This window comes from Sus scrofa, chromosome 7 (genome assembly GCF_054392235.1).
Source record: "Sus scrofa isolate SSC_HxYL_T2T_F1_AM1 chromosome 7, Sscrofa_HxYL_maternal_Yorkshire_Landrace_v2.0, whole genome shotgun sequence".
In the NCBI taxonomy this organism is placed as follows: Eukaryota; Metazoa; Chordata; class Mammalia; order Artiodactyla; family Suidae; genus Sus; species Sus scrofa.
The window spans coordinates 68,628,562-68,644,830 of NC_139389.1; the positions used below are offsets into that span (position 1 = coordinate 68,628,562).

Consider the following 16,269-nt stretch of genomic DNA (forward strand, 5'->3'; position numbering starts at 1 on the left):
CCTGGTATCCCTGGCTTTGCGTGTCTGAGAGCCATCCGTGGTACCCCCAACACCCCCCCACAACTGCCCCGCCCGGGCACTCCCAGCATCTGCGTCATTTTTCAGCCCAATACCAGGTACACCACCACCACCACCACCATCACCACTGCCACCAGGCTCTCTGAGGATACGTGAGTCTGTACCACCTGCAGGAAAAAGCACCTTTTTCCTTCCTGCAAAGGCAGGGTCCCTGTGGGCTGTGCCTGCCCAGAGTGGGGCCTTTTGCAAATGCCTCGGTGACAGCCCTGATCCGCATCGTCTCCATCACTGTCTTCATCACCTTTCCTTCGTCACTTAGGCACATCACAGTTTCTGAGACCCTCTGCATACTCATTGCTAAGATCACGACAAAGGTAAAATTAGACAAGGGCCCAATCTTGGAAAAAGATGAGAAGAAAAACAATGATGATACCAAAGGAGCGATACCTCGCATTAAAACGTGCCAACCTTGACATGGCCTTTAAGACACACAGAACCACATAGAAAGGAGCAGTTACTGTGGGTGGTGGCATCTGGGATGCTTTCTAAAAGTGGCCCAAGGCTTCCTTCAATGTAGTATCTGGCTCAGGCTGTTATAGCAAAATACCCCAGGCTGGGGGGCTTAAACATCCAACATTTCTTTCTCATGGTTCTGGAGGCTGCAGGGACATGATCAGGATGCCAGTGTGGTTGGGTTCTAGGGCCTGCTTCCTCATCTGCAGATGTCCGCCTTCTTCCTATGACCTCTCACGGCCACCTACCAACTCTCTTGTGTCTCCTCCTACAAGGGCACTAATCCCATTCAAGGTGGCCCCACCCTTATGGTCTATTCACCTCTCCCTCCTAATGCCATCACATTGAAGGCTAGGGTTTAACATACCGATTTTTGGGAGACAAATATTTAGTCTATAGCGACTGGGAAACAAAGGAACTTTATAATAATGACCCCACCCATGTGTGTGTTCAGAGCCCAGAGCTCTTTCTTAGCCAGTTTAATTTTTCCAGCAACCCTGAGAAGTGGGGGCAGATGTCTAGCTTTGTTTCTTTGGAGGGTAAGCTAAGGTGTGGTGGGAGGTGAGGGCAGGCGTTTACCATCCCTGAGACTAAGTGGTCCCATGCTCTCCATCCCCCCTGAGTGGGGAAGCTGATAGCATTCGGGTCAGCCAACATTTTGAAAATTAGTGAGGAGTTCCCGTTGCGCCTCAGTGGAAATGAATATGACTAGGAACCATGAGGACGCAGGTTCGATCCCTGGCCTCACTCAGTGGGTTAGCAATCCGGCGTTGCCATGAGCTGCGGTGTAGGTTGCAGACATGGCTCGGATCTGGCGTTGCTGTGGCTGTGCATAGACTGGCGGCTACAGCTCTGATTCAACCCCTAGCCTGGGAACCTAAAAAAAAAGAAAAGAAAAGAAAAGAAAAAAGTAAATTTAGTGAGCCCAAGGTCATGGAGCTATGTGTTTACCTAATCAGGTGCTGAAGAGGCAGAAGGGGGATCTTCCCTTGGAGCCAACCAGAGTTGGGGTGCTGGTATTGAGGAGCTGCTGCAGGGTCAGGGGGAGAGGCTAGGGGAGCCACCCCGGCTCAGGATCCAGGCCCTGAGGCATGGCCCACAGTGGAGGGATGGCCAGGGGGCACCGGCATCCTGCTCAGGCATGCTCTGCATCCCAGACCCAGGCCCCATTCGCACTCTGTGCTGCCTGGTCTCTAGTGCCCACCCCTCCTTATCCTGGGATGTACCGGCTTAGCCAGGCAATGGCACACTGACAGCCCTGGGGCTGCTTTCTGGGCTCCAGTGTGGCTAGGCTGCCAGGCACACAGCTCTGTCTATAGCACCATGCCATGCGCTGGCCTTACAGAGGAGTGATGCCAGAGAGGCTCACCTGGCCCTGGGTCCCGCGTGCTCTGTGAACACGGCCACATCACTTGGCCACTTTGAGTTGTTTTATCTAGAAAACAGAGTCCCTGAAAAGCACCCTTCCCTCCTTGGGCCAGTCTAATAATCTGCAGGCAGCCCTGGGTTCCAGTCTGCCTCTGCTGCTGCCACTGTGACCAAGCGGATGTCCCTGTACTTCCCTGAGCCGTGGTGTAAATGGGCTAACAGCATCTTCAGCCAAGGGCTGTTGTGAACTTGAATGAGCTGATGCCTGTGGGACTGTGAGCCCCGACTCAGGTGTGGTGTTACTGTCCCTCTGGGGACATAGTGGGGGGTGGGACAAGCGAGGGCTGCCATCTTCCTTGCCACTTGCCAAGTTTATCTTCAGTTTTTCAAAACCAAGACCCAGGCTAAGCCCACATTTCAGAAGGAGGAACCGAGGTCTCTAGTATCCCAGACTATCCTGCCACCAGCTGGGGGGCTGTTGACAAAAGACCACTGGACAGGGTTTGACATATCTAGAGTCTGTTTCTTTGGGCCTCAGATTCCCCCATCTGAAATGGGCTTAAACTAGGTCTCTGTGGCATTGGATGAGTCTGCAGTTTGGGCCCAAAGCCCCTCTCTCGGAAGGCTCTCTACCTGGGAATAATAGGGAGGGACTGGAGCTGGGTGGGCCAGCCCCAAAGGGCCACCTTTGAGACAAGGCCAGACCTCCCTCCACTTCTGTTCCTTCCTTCCTTCTCTGTTCCCTCACCGCCCTGTCACCATGGTGACTCTGCTGAAACTGGACCAAGAGGCAGCTCTGGGAGAAGGGAGGTGGGGCAGGGATGCTGGGATGTACCCACCCTTGGCTCTGCCTGGCCACACTTTAGCCTCTCACTCGAAGCCGTAGGAGTGGAGCTGGCTGGGTGGCCGGGGCGGGGGCCACGGTGCTGCACTTTATTAAACTGTACAGGAGACAGTTGCTGTGCAGACATATTAACTAATTGTAGAGGTTAATTATTAATAAATTAATAATGGTTTGCAAGTTATTGAATACTTCCATACCCAGTAGTAAGCACTTTATATGTATAATTTAATTCCTTTGACAACCCACTCAAGGTAAGAATTTTTATCATCACTTTCCAGATGAGCAAACATGATCAGAGAGGCTCAGGGGCTTTCTCAAGGTCACACAATTAGGAATGGGATAGAAGTTGAGCCTGGGATCAACGTTTGTAGGAACTTGGAGCCTATATGTCTGTACTGCCCCCGTGGCAGAGGGTGGGTGGTCCTCCAGTGACAGATTTAGGGAAATCCCATGTCTCTGGTGTGACTACAGACAGACCATGGTCCCCTGAGGAGCCTCTGGCTGGCGGCTCTTGTCCTCACAGCCCCGGGCAGACTGGGGAGGCCGCTTCTCTGCCTGCTTCAGGGCTGTTTGGGCTCTACCTTCTACCAGCCCTCCTTTTGTGTGTCCTGCCTGGTTGGCTGGACACCCCACAGGAGGCCCCCCCACATCCACAGGGATCCCAGGTGGCATCCCTCTGTGCCCCCAGCCCACAGGCTGCTTCTCCCAGGGCCTGGCCTGCCACCCTCCCACCCCCACCTTGGCTGGACCTGCACTGGGCCAGGTGCGCTGCCCAGGGTGTGCAGAGCGGCGGGGCCTGAAGATGCTGCAGGGTATGGCCGGGAGCAGCCGGCTCCCAGCCATGGGAGGATTCTTCCTTTTGCCCACAGATCTTCCACATGACCTACGACCTGGCCAGCGCCGTGGTGCGCATCGTGAACCTCATTGGCATGATGCTCCTGCTCTGCCACTGGGACGGCTGCCTGCAGTTCCTGGTGCCCATGCTGCAGGACTTCCCCGATGACTGCTGGGTGTCCATCAACAACATGGTGGTGAGCACCCCTGGTGTGGCGGGAGGGGGACCGATGAGGTGCCAAGGGGACTCCTCCTGAGTCCCTGCAAGGAGAACCCTCCACGCAGTGCAGGGCTGTGGCAGACCTCTTGGCTGTGTGCTGCCACCTCTGCCGCCTTACAGCCCCCTCTGCAGCTGGGAACCTCGATATTTGGCCCTGATTTTACTCTGGGAGACTAAGACCAGGGCTTCCTCAGGTTCTATCAGGGGTGGCAAAGCCGGGCTGGTGGTTTCTGCCCTCCTACATCTGCTCCTCGGAAGCAGACGCAACTGTTGAAAGCTGAGCCCCAGCAAAGAGAAACCAGTGCGGGGCCCTCTTGGCAGCTCACACATCCCAGATCATGTATGGCTGCCACTTTCTGCTCCAGCAGGAGAGCTGGGCTGGCCCCTGCCCCTTCTCCTTCCCTGCCCATCCCCTGCCCCACAGACCACACAGCCTAGTCACGGGTGGGGTCCTGATTCCCTCCTCCCTGCTCCAGCCCTGCAGGTGGGTGAGAGGAGCCCTGGGGCAGGGTCCCTCATCCCCATGGACCAAGTGGGCTCCAGGCAGGGTGGGGGATCCCCTGGACCTGTGAGTTTTTCCTCTGGGGCTGGGAGCCCCTGCCTCCTAGCTCTAGCTCCCATTTTGGTCTCTTGGCACATCTTCAGGGCCCCAGGGGAGGAAAATCTTGCTTTGAAAGAGGTGAGAGAGACCCCGAGGCATCTTTCAGCATCAAACAGGCCTTTACAAAACAGCCTTTTGATGAGCTAAGTGTAAATGAATTGGCCATAGGGATGGAACTTCCTGGTCCCCAGAGGCTCAGCAGTGAAGCTGGAAACCCTGGCTGGAGGCCACTGGGGACCACCCCTGTTCCCCAGACTGAGCCCAGACCCCTCCACCCCTGGAGATCAGCCCCGCAGACCTCCCACCCTGGTCTGGCCTCAGAGCCCCTAGACTAGCTCAGCTATGTCCAGGACTGTCTGCGTGACCTTGGACATGGCACACAGCTCCTGTACCTTCTTCCAGGTGCTGGGCATGGCCTGGTGACCATGAAGGGCTTGGGGCTCTGGGCAGGGGTTCTGAGGGTCATGCAACAGGGTGGGTTTCCCCTTCGTTGCTAATGCGTCTGCCTCGTGAGCAGAGAGCATGGGGGCGGTGGCCGGTGCTGGGGTTTATCTGGTGGCCCCCTCATTTGGAGCCCTTTCCTTTGTGAGGGTGACAGGCCCACACATGCACTAAATTCAGGAGATGGCCCTTCTGAGCTCGATGTTCCCACGCTGAGCCTTCCTTGAGACACCGACTGGCTTTGCAGACAAAAATAGCCAGGAGCCTGGCTCCCTTTCTCCTCTCCCGCCCCCAGCAGTGTGTGTGTGTGTGTGTGTGTGTGTGTGTGTGTGTATGTTCCAGACCAGCCACCTTTGGGTGGGGGAGGGGAACCAGGAGCCACAGCCCCAGGACACAGGCCGGGTTCACACAGGAGGCGACTTAGCTCAACAGCACTTTAACTTTGCTCACCCAAAAAACGAGGACAGTGTTTTTGGCTCAGTCTGCCCAAGCTTGTCCCCCCAGGGGAAGCATATCTGGTTTTATAATTGAGGTCAGTGGGGAAATGGGCTTCACTTGGCAGTAGTTTGGTGAAAGGGGGGCAGGGAATGGAGCTGGCACAGAACAGCAGGGTGGCTCAGCCTGGAGCCCGGGTTGCTGGGGGTTCAGGTGGGGACTAGGCTGGTGCCTATCCCTTTGCTGGGGCTTCCAGTCTGACCCCTCTCCCCTTTTGCCAGAGAAAGGCTTAAGTTGAGGGCCACCAGTGTGGGCATCTCCGCCCCTCACCCAAGGCTTTCAGCCATCTGCAAGGTGGGGCACCTGAGGCCCAGCCACCGGGGACGATAGGCTGAGGGGTGGGCAGTGGCGGGGACTTCCAGGTGCTCCCGAGAAGGGCCTGCCCTCTGCTTGGCCCAAGTCTCTCCCACTCCTCCCCTAATCTCTGTCCCCCTGCGTGTCTGTCCACAGAACAACTCCTGGGGAAAGCAGTACTCCTACGCCCTCTTCAAGGCCATGAGCCACATGCTGTGCATTGGGTACGGCCGGCAGGCCCCGGTGGGCATGTCGGACGTCTGGCTCACCATGCTCAGCATGATCGTGGGCGCCACCTGCTACGCCATGTTCATTGGCCACGCCACCGCCCTCATCCAGTCGCTGGACTCCTCCCGGCGCCAGTACCAGGAAAAGGTAGGGTGGGAGGCCGGGGTCCCTCCTGGGTGCTCTCAGGAGAAGCTGTCCGTCGGTGCTGCCCACAGGGAGCACGGGCTGCCAGGTCCTGGGCCCCTACATGTCCAGCCTCCTGGGATTAGGGCTCCCCAGGTGGCACCCCATCTAGGGGAGAACTGCATCAACTCCCCGGCTTTAAACCTTTAATGGTCTTTTTATCTGAACCCCCCCTTTCCTCCTGCTGTACGGGGCCCTGTCTCTTTTGACTGAGGGCCCCTTCATCTCCTGGCCCCCTACCCCCAGCCCACAATCCCCTCCAGCACCCCCTTCTCTGAGGGCCTTCCCATCAGCATTGAAACTTCCTCCATCTCTCCCTTAGAGCGTCTGTCCCTCCCTCCACCATCATCAGGCTCTGGCTGCTATCTTCCCTGTGGTCTGCCTTTTTCCTGGACAAATTCCTAAAACCAACCAACCAGCCAAAAACCCTGCATTGTTTGGCTGCTGAATCCGCTTTTTTCTCTCGGCCCACTGAGCCTGAGATCCCCTCTGCCCTTCCTGTTACTAAAGCCAGTGGGTCTTTTGGGGTCTCCCCATTTTGCTCCCCTCTGATAGTTATCCCTCCCTCCTTGGCTTTGCACTTGTCCGCATGAACGCGTGCTCTCAGCTCCCTCCCTGCTGTCCTTGGCTGGCTCGCTCACCTTCTCCATCCATCAGACAGCCCACAGTGGCCCCTGGTGCTGTGGGCCCAGCCCTCTGTTCCTCTCTCCCTCTCATCTTCCTGGGGGCTGCTCTTTTCCCACCCCTCGCTCTCTATCCATGTCAGTGCAGTGGCACCCAAATAGAATAATCAGCCCCCACCTCCTTCCTCAACCCCCGACCACTTGATGCCTCCCTGAGCCTCAATCTCATCGCGTCCAAAATAACAGTCTCCTTCCTGCTCTACTCTGAACCTCCTCTCTGGCCTGTCTTGTTAGCAGATATAGCAGCACAGATGCCAGGCCAGAAGCTGGGAGCCAGTCATCCTTGCTGTCTGTCAGTGCCTGCCCCCATCAGCATCTCCCCCTCTTCATCCAGCAGTGCCTGCCTGGGGCGCAGCAGCTGGAAGAACCTTAGGGAACTTCACCTCCCAGCCCTCAGGAGCCCCCTGGCATCTTTCTGCAGCGGCACTGTGTCCCCACCTCTTTGGAGCACAAGTACTTGAGGATAGACTCCCCTATTTCTGATTTTCCTGGGGTACAGGGACATCCCTTACATCCCAGTGTGCAGAAAATCTGTTCTTGCCTCATTGTGCCTCCGGTCCCAGCCTCACTTCTGAGGATTCCCACTCTCCACCCACAATCCAGGGACAGCTGGGGCAGCACCCGCCCATCATCCTCAGGGTGGGCAGGAGCATTTCTTATTTGGTTGAGCCCTGGACACTTGGGTTCACAAATATCTTGTCTCCAAATATCTGTTTAAGGTCCCTGCTCTACCCAGCCCCTCCCATGGGCTGGAGTGGCTCCTCAACAAAAGACTCGGCCTCAGCCGAGGCTACAAGGCCACACTGGGTACATGCCCCACATGATGGGTCAGGCATCCTGGCTTCAGCCTCCACTCGCTCTAACCGCTGCAGCCCATTCCGCTGCCTGTGTCCGATTGTTACAACTGATGGGAAACAGTTCCTTCTGGAGTCTGTGGGTGAGGCCTCTCCAGTCCACAGTGTAACACAGAAGAGAGGGACATTTAGAGCAGACTTGGTCAACCTCCTGGTCAGTTGGCCTCCTGTAACTGGGCTTTGGACAGTCCCTCTTGTCCCCCAGCCACCTTCATAGTATCAAACATGGTGAGGACTGGACATTCCAGTGGCACCCCTCCTCCGTCCCAAGTGGCTGGGAGTCAGCTGAGTCTGGGTGGTGCCAGCTGGGGTAGTGAAGCCACTGGCTAGGAGGTGACACCCTCTTCCCTCTCTCCTGGGCCTCAGTACAAGCAGGTGGAGCAGTACATGTCCTTCCACAAGCTCCCGCCCGACACCCGGCAGCGCATCCACGACTACTACGAGCACCGCTACCAGGGCAAGATGTTCGATGAGGAGAGCATTCTGGGCGAGCTGAGTGAGCCCCTGCGGGAGGTGAGCTCTGCAGCCTGGGGTCTGGACCTGGGATGGGAGCCAGGCCTTCCTGCTGGGCGGCTGCCCTCATCCCCTCCTCCTCTTCTCCCTCCACCCTCTCTGGGGAGCAGGAGATCATCAACTTTAACTGCCGCAAGCTGGTGGCCTCCATGCCGCTGTTTGCCAACGCGGACCCCAACTTCGTGACCTCCATGCTGACCAAGCTGCGCTTCGAGGTCTTCCAGCCGGGAGACTACATCATCCGCGAAGGCACCATTGGCAAGAAGATGTACTTCATCCAGCACGGTGTGGTCAGCGTGCTCACCAAGGGCAACAAGGAGACCAAGCTGGCGGATGGCTCCTATTTTGGAGGTGAGGCAGCCTAGGGGCCCTGGTGGGACAGGGGGATGGGCTGGAGAGTCAGGGACCGTGACATTGCAGACCCTCATGCTACTGCCTGGAGCTGGATGTCTGTGAGCCCAGGACATGAGTGTGGTCCCAGAGATGGGAAAGATAGTCTGGTACCTTTTGGTTGGGGACTGGCCTCCCCTATGGCCAGAGCCTGGAGGTGGGGCCTTGTGAACCTGCCCACCTTCAGTCCCAGGTCAGGGTGGGGCAGGGGGGCCCTTTGGAGTCGGTGGGGAGCGCCCTCTTGACTGCTGCCGTCCTGGCAGAGATCTGCCTGCTGACGAGGGGCCGACGCACAGCCAGCGTCAGGGCTGACACGTACTGCCGCCTCTACTCGCTAAGCGTGGACAACTTCAACGAGGTGCTGGAGGAGTACCCCATGATGCGGCGGGCCTTCGAGACCGTGGCGCTGGACCGCCTGGACCGCATCGGTGAGAGCGCCGCCGGGCGGGTGGCGGGAGGGCGGGCTTCCCTCTCCTCCCACTCTGGTCTGAGCGCCTGCTCTCTCCCGTTCTGTGGCTCAGGCAAGAAGAACTCCATCCTCCTTCACAAAGTTCAGCACGACCTCAACTCAGGCGTCTTTAACTACCAGGAAAACGAGATCATCCAGCAGATCGTGCAGCACGACCGGGAGATGGCGCACTGCGCCCACCGCGTCCAGGCTGCCGCCTCCGGCACGCCGACCCCCACGCCCGTCATCTGGACCCCGCTGATCCAGGCACCGCTGCAGGCGGCAGCCGCCACCACTTCCGTGGCCATCGCCCTCACCCACCACCCGCGCCTGCCCGCTGCCATCTTCCGGCCTCCCCCGGGGCCGGGGCTCGGCGGCCTCGGGGCGGGGCAGACGCCCAGGCACCTGAAGCGGCTGCAGTCCCTGATCCCGTCTGCGCTGGGCTCTGCCTCGCCCGCCAGCAGCCCGTCGCAGGCGGACACGCTGTCTTCCTCCTCCTTCCACATCCAGCAGCTGGCCGGATTCTCTGCACCTGCCGGCCTGAGCCCGCTCCTGCCCTCGTCCAGCTCCTCCCCACCGCCAGGGGTCTGCGGCGGCTCCTCCCCAGCGCCCACGCCATCCACCGCTGCAGCCACCGCCACCGCTGGGTTCGGCCACTTCCACAAGGCGCTGGGTGGCTCCCTGTCCTCGTCCGACTCTCCCCTGCTCACGCCGCTGCAGCCAGGCGCCCGCTCCCCACAGACCAACCAGCCTCCGCCCCCGCTGCCCGGGGCCCGGGGCGGCCTGGGACTCCTGGAGCACTTCCTGCCGCCCCCACCCTCAGCCAGGTCCCCGTCGTCCAGCCCTGGGCAGCTGGGCCAGCCTCCCGGGGAGCTGTCCCCCGGCGTGGCCGCTGGCCCTCCAAGTACGCCAGAGACACCCCCTCGGCAGCCTGAGCGGCTGTCCTTGGTGGCAGGGGCCTCTGGGGGGGCGTCTCCTGTAGCCTTTACCCCCCGAGGGGGTCTCAGCCCCCCTGGCCACAGCCCAGGCCCTCCGAGAACTTTCCCAAGTGCCCCGCCCCGGGCCTCTGGCTCCCACGGTTCCCTGCTCCTGCCACCTGCATCCAGTCCCCCGCCACCCCAGGTCCCCCAGCGCCGGGGCACGCCACCCCTCACCCCGGGCCGCCTCACCCAGGACCTCAAGCTCATCTCAGCCTCTCAGCCTGCCCTGCCCCAGGACGGGGCGCAGACTCTCCGCAGAGCCTCCCCGCATTCCTCTGGGGAGTCAATGGCTGCCTTCCCGCTCTTTCCCAGAGCCGGGGGCGGCAGCGGCAGCGGGGGCAGTGGGGGCCTCGGTCTCCCCGGGAGGCCCTATGGTGCCATCCCCGGCCAGCACGTCACTCTGCCTCGGAAGACATCCTCAGGTTCTTTGCCACCCCCGCTTTCTTTGTTTGGGGCAAGAGCCGCCTCTTCTGGGGGGCCCCCTCTGACTGCTGCTCCCCAGAGGGAACCTGGGGCCCGGTCTGAGCCAGTGCGCTCCAAACTGCCCTCCAACCTCTGAGCTGCGGCCCCGCCCTCCCTCTGCCTCCTCTTTTTTTCTCCCTCCTTTCTTCCTTCAGGTTTAACTGTGATTAGGAGATATACCAATAACAATAATAATTATCATTTAAAAACCCACACCAGAAAAAAAGACAGCAGAAAATAACCAGGTATTCTTAGAGCTATAGATTTTTGGTCACTTGCTTTTATAGACTATTTTAATACTCAGCACTAGAGGGAGGGAGGGGGGAGGGGAGCAGGCAGGGCCCAAATGCAAAAGCCAGAGGAAGGCAGGTGGGGGTGACCCATGTTTGGGGTTCCTAGAACAGACCTGTCATTGTATTCATTTTCAGGCAGTAGCCACCACCAGGCCCTTAGCTGTGAACTTGGAGCCCCACTCTGCTGGGGGTCATCTCATTCCTCCAGGAAGGGCTGCCCTTGGGTTTGTTCCTGAGGAGTCCCCTGAGCCCTTGGGACAAATGGGCCAGGGCCCTGAGAGTCTTGCATTTTTTTCTACTGCAAACTTAGCAAGATATGTATATGAATATGTATATGTTTATGTATATGTATGTAAGATGTGTATATGTATAGCTATGTAGCGCTCTGTAGAGCCATGCAGATAGCCACTCACATGTGTGCACATGTGTGTGCAATCTAATTTAACCCCATGTTGCCAGGACACCCAGGTCACCTTACATTCAGCAACCCGCCTTGGCCCGCAGGCTGGGCCACGCAGGGCCTGGGGGAAGGCGTCTCTTTGGTCCTCAGGGAAGAGGACCCCAGGGCCTCTCAGCAGGCCCCCTCCCTCCCCATTTCTGGTCTCAAAATCCACTCCCAGCCTCACCTCTTCACATGGAAGCCGAAGACTCCAGGCCGTGCCTCTCCTTTCCTGTAGGGTCTCAAGCACACCCTGTCACCTCGGTGGCCCTCTGTTTTCCTATCTGTGCAAAGGGAGGTAAGGGAAACTTCTGTTGACTGAGTCTGCTCTGTGCTGAGCCCTGGTGAAGCACTTTACACACAGTAACTTCTTCAGCTGTACAAGGACCAGGAGGTGTAATTACTTTGATTCTCCCCATCTCACAGATGAGGAATCCAAGTTTGGTAATTGTTCCAGAATGGCATAACTGCAAGTGGCAGAGGTGGGACTGATCTGAGATTGTAATGCATGCTTACCTGAGGCCAGCGCCGATGGTTCCTTTTCCTAAGAAAGTCATGTTGAGAGGGGCTGAGTTTGACAGTCTCCACACAGAGTGCAGAGGGAAGAGACCAGATTTCAGAGGTAATCAGACCTGGTTTGAATCCCAGTCCTGCTGCTTCTTAGGTATGTCAACTTGGGCAAGTGATCTGAGCTTTCTGAGTCTGGTCCCCCATCTGTAAAATGGGAATACTTCAAGTACCACCTCGCAAGGACCTATGAGCACCCGGGGGGAAAAAAGTAGGAAATGCCCAGCCCAGCGCCCGGCACAGACCACAGTAGGTGCTCAATAAATCATGGTTCTTCTGCCTCCTCTTCCTGTGCCCAGCACATTGCCCCAGTGAGCTATGGTGAGAGCCCCGGGAGTGCTGGCTGCGGGCCCCAGGACTTAAGATCTCAGGACACAGGAGGCAGCTGGACCTTTCTAAGGGCCTGGGGAAGGTGTGTGGCCAGTGGTGGGCTTGAGCCAAGCCTCCAGGTTTGGTAAGAGTTGGAGGGAAGGAGGAAGTGCATGGTGGGGATATGACTGAGGTGCAGGTGGAGGCGTGGAATCAGGGCTCTGGGAAGAGATCTAGAGGTGAGTGGTCAGAAGGAAGGCCTTAGGGAACAGGCTCAGGGGCCTGGCTTTGAATCTAAAGGCAGCTAGGAGCCAGAACAGGATACAGCGTGGGGGGCCATTGTGAAAACCGCCCAGACACCTCCTGCCAGAGCCAAAGTCAGTGGTCTACCCACTGCCTAAACGGCGGGAGGAGGTTAGGCGCCAAGACCTGCGTAAAGAGGAGAGCTGGCACTGCCCCATCCATCCAGAACACTCCTTCACTCTCTACGCCAGAATGTTGGCAAGATCAGGTTTTGTCCTGGGCTGTGGACAAAGTTCCTCCCTAGATGGGCCACAGGGAGTCTGAGGTAATCATCTAGGAGAGAAGAGAGTGAAGGATCTTAGGGAAAAGACCAGGAGCCACCTGGCTTTCGTCTTTATGGGACAGAAGGAGCCCCTTGATCCCAGGGAGCTCTCAGAGCCATAAATAGCACCCTCAGCTCGATTTTTGCACCTGACTCTTCCCCCGCCAAGGAAGGCAGCAGCACTTGCTCCAAACTCAGTCTAGTCCTGGAGGGGGCGGGGGGGGGGGAGAGGGAAGAGGAGTGGAGTGGAGGGTCCAGGGCCATGAATGGTGAGGACCCTTCCTTGTCATCAGGGTGTGGCTCCACCACCCTCTTTAAATGCTCGTGCACACACGCACATTTTATAAAAGCTCTGACTCAGCCCAGCTGCTGCCTGAAGACTGGGAAAGCCAGGTCCTGTCATGGGCCCACCCAACCCTGATCCCCTACAAGCAATTTTCAAATCTTCCACTTTTAAAATGGAAAACGGTAAATGTGCCAGGTTGCATATTTTATTTCAATAAAAAAAAAATTCTAGCAGAAGCTGCCTTCTTCTAGGGGCAGGGATTGGGAGGGGGAGTGACAGTAGTGGGGAATGCTGGAGGCTCAGGAGCCAGGTGGTGGAGAGCAGTGGGGACATGGTCCCTAGAGCACCTGGGCGCTTGTGTGCACAGGCATGTGCTCCCAGAGCAGGGAGTGAAGGTGCAAGGGAGTGCGAGTTTGGGCTAGAGATAAAAGTGTTCACTGGTTATGGGCTGGTGAGAGTCATTAAGGAGGAGGATGAGAGAGGAGGGTGTGTGTGCTAGTGGAGGTGCAAGACTCTGACTTGGGTCCTTCCCACCCCAGCTGTGGGGGCCACAGAGTCCCTGGGACTCGTTGGTCTCCCTGGAGGATGAGGGTATTCAGTGTGCACGTGCACGCTAGGTGGATACTGAAGAGGCAGATGCAATCTTAGTCTGATCAGATGGGCCCTCAGAAGATGGAGGGTGGCCAGAGGACAAAAGGTGACCAGGCTCAGGGGAGGGTGTCATGGCCAGAAGGTTGCTTTTCAGAGTGACCAAGGAGGGGGCACAACCACCAGGTTCCTGCAGGGTTTGGAGGTGTGGCACCCACTCGCCATCGTGGTGTCTGGGTGGGGGGGGCAGCAGGGGAGACACACCTGACCCACAGACCCTCTGTGAAGCCCTCAGCCACCTCTGTCACCTCTGTCCACAGAGGGTCCCCAAGTGCCCTGGGAGCTGAACCTTGCAGGCACATAGGCGAGAGGCAGTGCCCTGAGACTGGAAAAGCGAAGTCCCTGGGGCTCCCAGCGTGTGCGAGGAGTGCCGTGTTGCCTGCCAGCAGGAAGAGGGGAAAGTCCTCAGAAAAGGGCAGGGAACCCGGTCCTCATCACTGATTGCCTAGTCCATGCTGTTTCCATAGTAACCAGCCCGGGGAGTCCCGTTGCTAAGGAGGAAGCTCAGCAGGGCCTGCGTCCCCATGACAACTGCCCCCTGCGGCCCAGTCAGTCGCATGTCCTCAGGGACCACGGGGAGGGCAGGGCAGGATTCAGGCCTGGCCTCTGGGGTTGTGGGGAGGCCTTTATGGACAGATAGCAGCCCAGGGGTGGGAGGGATTAGCTGCAGGCTGAGGCAAACCACCAGTAGTGGATCTGGGCAGAGGATAGATACCCTCACCTTTCCCACTCCAAATTCACCCCAGGCCCTCAGAGGGCCTTTGCTCCTCCACTAGGAGCTGGAGCAACCCTGGTCACAATCTTCTATGCTTTCTGACTTCAAAAGGACACTTAGTAAGCACCTACTGAGTGCTAAGCACTTGGGGCTTTCCTGTTATCTCATTCCATCCTCACAACAACTCTTAAGGGGCTAAGAATTAGCCTCAGTTACAGTGAGCCAAAGGGCGCTGAGGCTCAAACCTGCCCAGACCAGTCAGCTAGAACGTGAAGGAGCCCAGGTGCACACTAGGGCCTGGAGACTCCAATCCCACCCCTCCCATTGGGGGTACATACCAAGGGCTGGTGGTAGGAGCAGTCTGTCTGTGCAGGCCACAAAAGGTGCATTGTCTGTAGAAAATTAAAAAACAAGACTAAAAATGACTAAATGTGGTTTGCTTTCTCTTATTCTTTCACCATCACCAGCTATTAGTGATTCTGAACAGTAAGTGATAAAATACTGCCCCCTTCCATGACAGACAGCCGCCCCCTCATCCAAATGCCACCAAGCCCCCTGTTTCAAAGCCAGTGGACATCTGCCACACTTAAAGCTACCAGCACCCAGGGAAGGCCTGAAGGCATCCTCTCTGCCTAATGGGGCTAAACCAGATGGGGATTTTTAAAAGAGCATTTTGCAAGTTTAATAAAATCTCTCCCTTGATTCCATGTTTCTTCCCAGCTGCTGCTCCTCCTCATCCTCCCAGCCAGACTTCTTCAGAGTTGTCTGGTCGCCCTTTCTTTGAGTCACATCTTCCTCCACTGCAATCTGGCTCCCGCCTCTTCTGCATGGAATGGCTGGAGACAAGGTCCCCGTTGTGAAAGCCAGGACAGCCTCCCGGGCCTTGTGCTGCTGCCCTCCCAGCAGTGTGTGGCCCAGCAGCCAGCTCTGCCCGCTTCCAAGACCCACTTTCTTCTTACTGCTCTGCCTTTCTGTTCAACTTCAGTCTCAGAAGAAAGGGCTATTCTTTTTCGGGAGGCTCAGGGATTCGGGGTCCCGACTGTTCCTGATCTTCTCACGCCACGTGTGCTTCAGCCTGGGTGCCTGTGGCTGCTGCCCCTGTGTGGTTCCTCCCTGTTTTCTGCTCCTCTTCTTCTTTCTTGAGTTTGCAGCTTCCAATGCACTACAGACCTAGTCCTCTCCAACCCTCCTCCCTCACCTTGCTGCTTTTGCATCTTTAATTTTCTCTTGAGCATGGAGTATTTCCTACATACAGAAGAAGATATAAATAAATATAATCAGAGTTCCCTGGTGGCTCAGTGGGTGTTACTGTGGCTTGGGTTGTTGCTGTGGCACACAGGTGATCCCTGGTCCTGGAACTTCTGCATACTGAGGGTGCAGCCAAAAAAAAAAAAAAAACCATGAGAAATACATAAATATTAAAAATGCGATAAATAGTGAGGCGCCAATCACTCGATTTAAAAAATAGAACATAAGGAATACCCTTGAAGGCATCCACTGGTCCCCAAGTTATATTCCCCTCTTGCTCTCCAAGATAAACCACTTAGCTGAACTTTAAATTTATCATCCTGTTATTTTTCATACTTTTTACTATAGCAATGAAATGTCTCTAAAATATGTGTTCAGTTATGTACCAAGGTGGAAATGTAGGGATTGGAAATAGGAGTCCTTGTGGGGAGGATAATTTTGTCAGTAACGTTGTTCAGAATCACTGATGCATACTGTTAAGCAGCAGCAGATGGAGTCAGTCCATTTTATCATTGTTTTAAATTTCTTTACAAATAATGCATCTTTTCATCACCTGCACCAGGGGTGGGCCATACCCCTTCCACTTTTATACACCACTGAATGTATCTGTAAAATTTTGAACTTTACATAAGAGGCATCCTGCTGTATGTAGTCCTGAGTCATTTGTTTTTTTCTTTCATTAAATATTGTAATTTTGGGACTGCAGTTGATGCATGGAGCATAGGTAACTCATCTTCACCGCTGCATAGTATTCCAGGATTTGAATAGGCCCCCACTGACATGTGTGTTCTTCTAGAGACAGACATTTCAGTCATTTCCAGTTGTCAAGA

The 16,269-nt window shown here is 56.6% G+C and overlaps 1 protein-coding gene across 1 annotated transcript in view; it reads left to right on the forward strand.

Annotated features, from left to right (window-relative positions):
- Nucleotides 1-14,616, forward strand: part of HCN4 (hyperpolarization activated cyclic nucleotide gated potassium channel 4) — a 43,489-nt gene extending 28,873 nt beyond the window's left edge. Inside the window, exons 3-8 of the mRNA XM_003128497.6 lie at nucleotides 3,613-3,774; nucleotides 5,785-6,003; nucleotides 7,943-8,089; nucleotides 8,200-8,440; nucleotides 8,743-8,907; nucleotides 9,001-14,616. Of these exons, the coding sequence (XP_003128545.3) occupies nucleotides 3,613-3,774; nucleotides 5,785-6,003; nucleotides 7,943-8,089; nucleotides 8,200-8,440; nucleotides 8,743-8,907; nucleotides 9,001-10,466 (2,400 nt within the window). The 3' untranslated portion in view covers nucleotides 10,467-14,616. The remainder of the gene's footprint in view (nucleotides 1-3,612; nucleotides 3,775-5,784; nucleotides 6,004-7,942; nucleotides 8,090-8,199; nucleotides 8,441-8,742; nucleotides 8,908-9,000) is intronic.
- Nucleotides 14,617-16,269: the final 1,653 nt, after the last annotated feature.